General features: G+C 41.0%; 1 protein-coding gene across 1 annotated transcript; it reads left to right on the top strand.

Annotated features, from left to right (window-relative positions):
* Nucleotides 1–1,352: 1,352 nt before the first annotated feature.
* On the top strand, nt 1,353–6,343 carry LOC120105609 (cellulose synthase-like protein E6). Its single transcript, XM_039118211.2, has 8 exons — nt 1,353–1,666; nt 2,716–3,034; nt 3,231–3,368; nt 3,737–3,868; nt 4,438–4,650; nt 4,830–5,054; nt 5,137–5,484; nt 5,570–6,343. Exons 1-8 carry the CDS (start codon nt 1,398–1,400, stop codon nt 6,113–6,115), a joined length of 2,190 nt encoding a protein of 729 aa, XP_038974139.2. The 5' UTR covers nt 1,353–1,397; the 3' UTR covers nt 6,116–6,343.
* Nucleotides 6,344–8,697: the final 2,354 nt, after the last annotated feature.

Genomic DNA, 8,697 nt, shown 5'->3' with positions numbered 1-8,697 from the left:
CAACTGCTACAAACACCGAACGTGGCCCATGGCAGTATGCAACGACAGGCATAACTCATGCATTACCTACTGCTTTATTTATATCAATTAGATATTCTACAAGATGTTGGAAAATGGACGATGGTTATATCCAATAAGAGGGTTGACAGAGATGGTAATGACATAATATGATAATAGGTCTAATGAAGGGGAGACGAGCCTAAAGATTATAATTGGTTTCAAGGCTTAAAAGCAAAAAACAACAGAGAAGATTGATTTGCTTGTTTTCTCCATGTTTCGCACAGCTTCAGCTAATTGTCTCAAACCAAATTATTCATTGCTCTGTCAGCGTTGGCTGAAAAAATTCCTTTTGCTGTTTGTTGTATGCTCATCTTGAGCTGTCCTCGGGGTTGTTTGAGCTGTGCTCCGGCCTCAAACTTTCTCCAATTTATTAGATCAAAATAATCTGTAGAAAAATAAGACGGAGGAAAAAGGGACAACGCAACTAAAAAAAAGCTGCCAGCCAGTCCACGCAGCCTATGGACCCAGTGGTGCATGAACCTTGGGCAGCAAGTCGGAGACACTTAAAGAAACACCATAGCATTCTATTTGGACAAAAATCTCTACCCCACCTGTATATATTTTTTTTCCTCCTTTAGAAATGTACTTGATGGGTAAACATAGGGGACTAGTCTATCAGTTTTCTCCCCTTCGTGCCCCTTCCGTTTCAACTTTTCTCTCTTCTCCGATGCAGTAGCCTAGTTCCCAGGATATCGATAACTCTACTGATTAGTCATTACTCGGTGTCACCTTCCCTCTTCCTATCAAATGTCATCAAGATCGAAAATATAGTCAAACTTGAAATCTTTGCCGTCCATAGGCGCTGCCAGTTGGCATTATCATGTACCTCCTGTCAAGGATGATTGCCATAGGCAATTGATTGAGCTCATCAGTGACGGTCTTGAGAAGGTACCTGAAGTCAAACTTAGCATGGATAAAGTATTATGGAGAGACGGCTGTGTATTATCTGAACTTATACTATGCGTTAACAAAGGAACAATCTTAATTATTTATTGCTTCGGCCTGAGACGTGTATTGATAGAATATAAATGTATACCGACAAAACAACAAGCATTTTTCAAATTAAATCTAACACTGCCAGCTTAGATATGGTTTATTTTGTCTTTTTCTTGATTTTCATTTATTTTTACCTTTCCACAAGAAGGGATACGTGGCGGGTTTTTTATCCGAACGCTCGTGAAGGAAATTATTTATTTATTATCCAATGTTGAAATAAGTATTTATTAATCTGACCAGTGGCCATATTAAATTTTGTCTCTTATACCACGCTCTATATATAGCCAACTTATCTCATGGCCACAAACGCGTGAGAGAGAGAGAGAGAGAGAGAGAGAGAGATGGGGGAGAGTTATGAAGCTCTCTTTGAAACAAAGCAAGCCAAAGGTAGGCTTGCTTACAAGTTGTTTGCATGCTCGATGTTGGTGGGCATTTGTTCGATTTGGTTGTATAGAGCGACTCATGCCCCGGGATGGGGAGAAGAAGGGAGATGGGCATGGATGGGGATATTTGCAGCCGAGCTTTGGTTCGGCTTCTACTGGATAATCACTCAGTCGGTGCGCTGGAACCCCATCTATCGCTTCACTCACCCCGAGAAGCTCTCTCAGCGGTAAAATTCTCCTTCATAATTGACATGCCCACATATTTCTTGGCTTCTCTTTTTTTTCTTTTAAGTAAAAGGAAAGAACATGCCCACATATCATGCACGGTCCACAGTTAATTAGTCTTTTACCCACATATAATTTACGTTGCATTCGTTGCGCACTGCAAGCAATAGCCAAGTAGATAAGGTCTGTGCCCCAATGATAGCGTGCTCGCCTCGGGTTTTTCTCATCATCCTTGTTGATTGTAGGCTACCTCAAGCCGAGTGACTGGCTTGAGGAGCGCAGCGGTTATTGCCATCCGATGGTAACCATCGACGGCGCAGATGCATACTCTTGATTGATGCAGGGGAAGAGAGAGAGAGAGAGAGATGGGTGGGTGGGGCTGGGTTAAGCGGTGACATGGTCGACGCCATGCGTCACTCTAGAGAGTTGTAAATTTCTTGATAGCTTTGCTTCTATCGACGGTTGTTAAACAAGACAATAAATAATCGGATTGGGTGGTATAATGGTCAGCTGTCCATCTCCAATAATGTGACGGCCACCAAGGGATGTATAAGGATTTGTTTCGCTGGTCCTCACATATGTTGGAGCACTATATTTTGGCCTAGAAATTTTAAAAATACGCTATAGCATGGTGTAAAAAGGAATGGTCCTTGGCCAAAACTGTTTCATCCCAAAACCTTACTTGAATAGGACAAAAAATATTTTATCCTTCCATTCAAAAAAAAAAAATCTCAAAGAGAAGGACAAAATAAAATCCTATAAGGGGAATGCAATTTCATGCCATATCATAACGGTGCTAGCTAACTTAGCTAGTAAAATTATATTGCAATGGTACTAGGGATCTACATTTGGATATAGTTCTTATTTGATTTTGGCCAGTTTTTATCACATTCTTATTTTTATAGAAAAAAATATTCTGCCTTATGTCATTTCTCCACACTACATCATCCATGCATTCCAAAAAGAAATCATGACCGACATAAATTGTGCATCGATATGCATGACAGGTTGTATTGATGCATAATTTCCTTACTTTTATCATTTGAAATAGAGATGAAACTGAGTTGCCAAATGTTGACATATTCGTGTGCACTGCGGACCCTATTGCGGAGCCACCCATCCTGGTCATCTCCACTGTTCTATCAGTCATGGCTTACAACTATCCTCCCGAGAAGCTAAATGTCTACCTTTCTGATGATGCTGGGTCTATTTTGACCTTCTATGCCCTTTGGGAAGCATCTCGCTTTGCAAAGCATTGGCTTCCATTTTGCAAGAGATATAATGTGGAGCCACGGTCTCCAACCACCTATTTTTCCAAATTATGCAACCCCCGCAATGCATCCATCCCCGCCAAATGGTCTTCCATGAAGGTAATAGTATGAACAAGTGGCATGGGTCAATTTTTATAAATATTAGCCTGTTAGCCGGCCCATGCTTAACTTTAATTTTTGATTCGCCGTTTAAAAAAGCTTTGTTCAGTAAAAAAATCGCTTGTAATAAATTAGTATAAAACAAGGCAACAACTTATCTCTATTTAATTTATCATCATAATTTCCAATTTCGCAGAATCTATATGAAGAGATGGCAGATCGCATTGATTCGGTGGTAAGGCTAGGCAAGATCCCTGAAGAACTAAAAGCAAATAAAGGATTTTCTGAATGGAGCTCGGGGATGACTTCACGGAATCATCCACCCATCGTTCAGGTACTACTACACTTGGTACTAGAAGAACAAAACAAAATCTTACTGGGAGAAAATTGTTACTGCGTAGAATTTTGGATTATTTTAGAGTGGGATAATTGGGACATGACTTCAAGGTCTAAAGTTTTCATATTTAAATTAAACTAGTTGTTTGAACTCTTTGCTAGACTGTAGGAAGAGACTTTAGGTTCATGTCTATAGGAAATGTAATTGGTGAAATCATATAATGTGTTGTTGATCTATGTAGCATAAGTTATGGACAAACTGAACTAAGCTATAGTTTAGAGGTTGTGCCCATCCTTCAAATGTGGGGCGATTAGAGCTGTCCAACTAGAGCTAATTATATTGTTTTTCTTTGTTGCTTTTTCCAGATCTTAATTGATGGGAGAGACCAATGTTCAATAGACAACGATGGAAATGCATTACCAACTTTGGTGTACATGGCACGAGAGAAGAGACCTCAGCATCATCATAACTTCAAAGCAGGGTCTATGAACGCATTGGTAATATAACTATGTGAGATTTTTCTCACAATTTCTAGGAGATAGGCTTGCTTTCTTTTTTCTTTCTTTTCTTTTTTTTCCTCATTTGCATGAGCTTTCAGACCTGTTGTGGTTAGCTGAGCCCTGTAAGCAGTCCTGGGCTTAGTCTACAGATGCAGGGTCAAATGAAAGTAGGTAGCAGAATCAGATGTTCGCTTAATATCCTCTCTCTAGGTAGTCCACAATATGGAATTGGCATCCTTTCTAGACAACTGATTTCTATAGTAGATTTAACAACAGAATTAATCATATTTTGGGAGAAATAACATGATAAATCTAGAATCCAGTGTGAATAAGTCTTGAATATTGCATATGGTCTGAGACTCGACCGGCTGACCTAACTTATCATGCTTGAAATATTAAGATTTTGCTTTCGGAGCAGCCTGTAAGTATTTGGTACTGTTAATATTGTTAGTATTTTGAAATTATATTTATGAAAAAATATTTTAAATAATGCAACCTAATTATGATTTCAAAATTTAATTTATGAAAAAAAATGCCTTTAAACAATGCAACCTGATCATGTACAGATAAGGGCGTCATCAGAGATAAGCGACAGCCCGATCACCCTCAATTTGGACTGCGACATGTACTCGAATAACTCGGAGTCCGTCAGACATGCATTGTGCTTCTTCCTAGATGAAGAGAAGGGTCAGGACATTGGCTTTGTACAATATCCCCAGATCTTTGATAATGTCACCAAGAATGATCTTTATGGCTATTCCTTCAATGTGTTCACTGAGGTTAGTACTAGCAAAGGCTCATCACTATCGCGGTTTCAGTTATGTTTCTGCAGTCTTGTACTAGCTATGATCACAGCTATATCCAGTATGGAGTATATGACCAATCAAGTAATTTTATGGATTTTGTTATCAAATCATACAAGGAGCTAATAACAAAATCTTTTTTAATGTCTCGTAAGGTGGAGTTCCCTGGCTTTGATAATTGGGGAGGGCCTCCGTATATCGGCACTGGATGCTTCCACAGAAGAGAGATCCTTTGCGGGAAGAAGTATAGCAAGGATTACAAGGAAGACTGGAAGAGAGGCATTGACAGAAAAACGGCTAAAAGTGCTTGCATACTGGAAGAGAGAGCAAAGTCTCTTATTACCTGCACCTATGAGCACAACACCCAATGGGGACAGGAGGTCATCCTTTTTGTCTATCTATTTATCTATCTCTCTGTCTATATGTGTATATATTTATCTATCTATCTATCATTTAATGCAGATTGGGCTGAAGTATGACTGCCCTGTGGAGGATGTCATCACAGGCCTATCAATTCAATGTAGGGGGTGGAAGTCCGTCTACATCAGTCCTTCAAGAAAAGCCTTCTTAGGTGTTGCTCCCACAACACTGGCACAATCGCTGGTGCAGTTCAAAAGATGGAGCGAGGGGAATTTCCAAATCTTTCTTTCCAAGTACTGCCCCTTCATACTAGGTCGTGGCAAAATCAAGCTAGGACTTCAGATGGCTTATTGCGTTTATGGCTTGTGGGCTCCAAACTCACTCCCTACACTCTATTACCTTGTGATTCCTTCCCTTTGCCTCCTCAAAGGCATATCCTTATTTCCAAAGGTACGGATATGCCTCTCTTTTTCCCTTCCATCAAGCATGCATGTTTGAACGAAACCTAACACAAATATACTGATGTCAAAATTAGATCACGAGCCCATGGTTCATGTCTTTTGCCTATGTCACCATTGGGAAGCATGTGTATGGGCTCGTCGAATCACTGCAATGTGGTGACACATTGGCTGGGTGGTGGAACTTTCAAAGGATGTGGATATTGAGGAGGACCACCTCATTCCTCTATGGCATCACTTCTACCATCTTAAAGTTGCTGCGGATTTCTGAGATGGGGTTCGCAATCACAGCAAAGGTGTCTGATGGCGATGCCTCTAAAAGATACGAGCAGGATGTTTTGGAATTCGGGTCATCGTCCTCAATGTTTGTTATCATAGGAGCAGTCGCAATGCTGAATCTTTTCTGCTTGGTGGGAGGACTCCAAAGGCTGGTCGTAGATGGAGGAATTATGGGTCTTGAGCCATTATTCATTCAAATTCTTCTCTGCGGGCTGGTGGTGGCCATCCATTTGCCCATATATGAAGCTCTTTTCATACGAAAGGATAAAGGCAGCTTCCCCTTCTCTGTCACATTTCTCTCCTTTGGTTTTGCGATGTTGGTGTCTCTGCTAACTATGGTATAAATCACTAAAGTGCTGAACAAGTACTTTTGGTCTTCAAATAGCTTCATAATCCCTTTTATAGAATGTTTTTTTATTTTTCCTTCGCTTTGTTGTTGTGGTCCTGAGAGTAATGGTATAAGTTAGTCCCTTCGCTTTGAGTTTACTTACATTTTTGATAGCAAAGTTGACGAAATTTATGTACCCATAAATACTCGTAATCAGTAATAAATCAAATACTGCTTTGTAGCATACTGTCATCGGACCGGGATATTCATTGAATGCCAGCACTTGGGAAATTCTGAGCAGGACATATTACTTTCATTAAGAAACATGGAAGCAAGTATGCTGCGTAATCGGATATAGTCCTCAAGCATCATTGCCCATGTAGTTGGGTAAGAGCAGTCTGAAGCTAGTCTTGAAACCGGGTAAGAAACATGTAAGTGGTTCTATTAGTGAAAGGCTTATTTTGCTAATGACAGTTGCAAGTTGCTAGTAACGCCACACCTAGCTACTTTTGCTCTCAAATTGAGCCATGCCGTGGACTATAAACAAAAGCCATGTCCAAAACCCAAACTAAAAATAGGGCCGAGAGGGGAATTTCTTGGCTCGGTGTATTCAGATCCCAACCCGCTCACCGATGACTAGGGGTTCGGCTTCGGTTAAGGACTAATGCAGGAAAGCGGTTGATGGCTTCGGCAATGAACGTCAACGGCAGGCATTGTCGGAAAAAAGGAGAGAAGAGGAGATTAAAGGCGGAATGATGCGCGCGAAAAAATGTTTTCGCGAAACTAATCTCCCAAGTATAGGAAAATCGCACAAGTAGTAAATTCTCGGGAGTTCGAGGTCGAATCCTCAGGGAACGAAATATATATGAGATTATTTAATATAATTGTAGAATAATTAATTCAATGAATTTACGGCTTAAGATAATGTTTTGCAAATAGAAAATAAATCAGTAAACAGAGAATCGAAGTTGGATAGATTAAGATGGTGTAGGGATCTGGAATCCGCCCTTGATGATATTATTTTCAACAATTAAATTTCGTGATTCTTGATTAAGGATCAATCAGATAGAATAGTTCTAATCATGGAGTATATAATTTGAAATCATGAATTCAAGATCTAAGTATTTGTCGTGCCGATTACGTCTACGACAAATCAAACATCGAAACAATCCATGAATCAAGAAATATAAACCATAAAAGATCTATCTCATAAATAAGCATGCAAGAATCAAAAACATTTTAATAGATGTAAAGCAAAGAGATCAATGTTCAGAATTTACTTGAAAGAAAATAAGACATCAAAGGTTCCTCCATCACCCTTCACCTAAGGGATTAGCCGGCCATCAACATAAAAGAAACTCCCCTGTTCCTCTTCCTTCTTTTTTTTTTCTTTTTACTTTCGGAAACAGGGCATCCCCTGTTTCCCTTTCTCTATTTTTTTCTTTTCTTTGAATACGGCTGAGGCTCTCTGTTTTTCCCTCGATGAGCTCCCCTTCTTTCAGCCGAGGGAGCCCTCCTATAAGCTGCGATGAGTCCCTGATCCCCCGGAATACGTGGAGATGCCGAGTATCCCGGAAGGATCGGACGCATGGAGAGCGGATGCTTGCGGGATCTGGGGAAGGCTGAAGATCGTGGGATGCTGGAATCTTGAATGTGATCACTGGATGAAGTCGGGGCGCAGGAGGAGATTTGATCGTGGATTTCGAGAGCTGGGAGGTTGATCACGGACGGCTGGATCGCGGCTGATACGTGCTGTAAACGCGTGGATGAAGCTGGATCTTTGCTGGGGACTGAGACGCGGAAGGGGCATGCGTTCGGCTGGATGAAGCTGAGGGTGCGGAAGAATCGGACGCAGGAGAATTGAACTGCTGTTACTTGGGAAGAGATGCGGAAGAGGCCCGCGGGATGTGCTGTGAACGCGGACGAGATCTGATCGCGAACGGAAGGAGGATTGGAGCTGGGATGCGGACGCTGGGATCACGGGAGAGCTGAAATCGCTGGGGAATCCAAAGCTTGAGATCTGGACTTGGAGGAGTGCTTCGCGGACAGCTGGAATGCGGAGATGCTCGGGAGATTGTGGATGCTTGGCATGCATCGAGGGCTCCGCAAGCATCATGGGTAGGATCTGAAGAGGCTGGAACTCGGATGGATGAAATCTGGAGCGTGGGAGAGCTGGCTCACGGATGCGGTAAGGATGCTGAGGTGCTTGCGAACGGCTGAATCTGGGCTCTGTTCTGCAGCTAGGAAGAGATGAATTTATATAATGATAAAAATTATAATAAGTGTTAAGGATAAAATATTTAATCATGTAAATGTTAACACCTATTATTTATCATTATTTTGCTAGCATTAGGCTAAGTTAATTGGTACTTAGATCGCACTTTTGTGCTCTCATCACACCCCCCAACTAGCTTATTGCTAGTCTCTAGCAATTCAGAGTAAACAATAACATGAGAGTACAAAAAGTGTTGGTTGATCCTTTGATGTTTTATTAGAACTAATTGCATAAAAATTAAGATAAGTACTCACTTTCGTAGGAATCACGATTGCACTTAGCATGTGCAACAAGCCGTTAAACCCCTAGGTTACCCTAGTGGA

The sequence above is a fragment of the Phoenix dactylifera genome, chromosome 11 (genome assembly GCF_051530095.1).
Source record: "Phoenix dactylifera cultivar Ajwa chromosome 11, Ajwa_hap1_PhDact_Kaust_v1.1, whole genome shotgun sequence".
In the NCBI taxonomy this organism is placed as follows: domain Eukaryota; kingdom Viridiplantae; phylum Streptophyta; class Magnoliopsida; order Arecales; family Arecaceae; genus Phoenix; species Phoenix dactylifera.
This window is presented reverse-complemented; position numbering and strand designations above follow the sequence as displayed.

What these genes read in the sequence shown, in the direction of transcription:
- LOC120105609 (XM_039118211.2), top strand. Translation starts at nt 1,398, where the DNA reads ATGGGGGAGAGTTATGAAGCTCTCTTTGAAACAAAGCAAGCCAAAGGT. An exon ending in CCCGAGAAGCTCTCTCAGCG is followed by an intron (nt 1,667 to 2,715) that starts GTAAAATTCTCC and finishes CATTTGAAATAG; the next exon opens with AGATGAAACTGAGTTGCCAA. An exon ending in ATCATCCACCCATCGTTCAG is followed by an intron (nt 3,369 to 3,736) that starts GTACTACTACAC and finishes TGCTTTTTCCAG; the next exon opens with ATCTTAATTGATGGGAGAGA.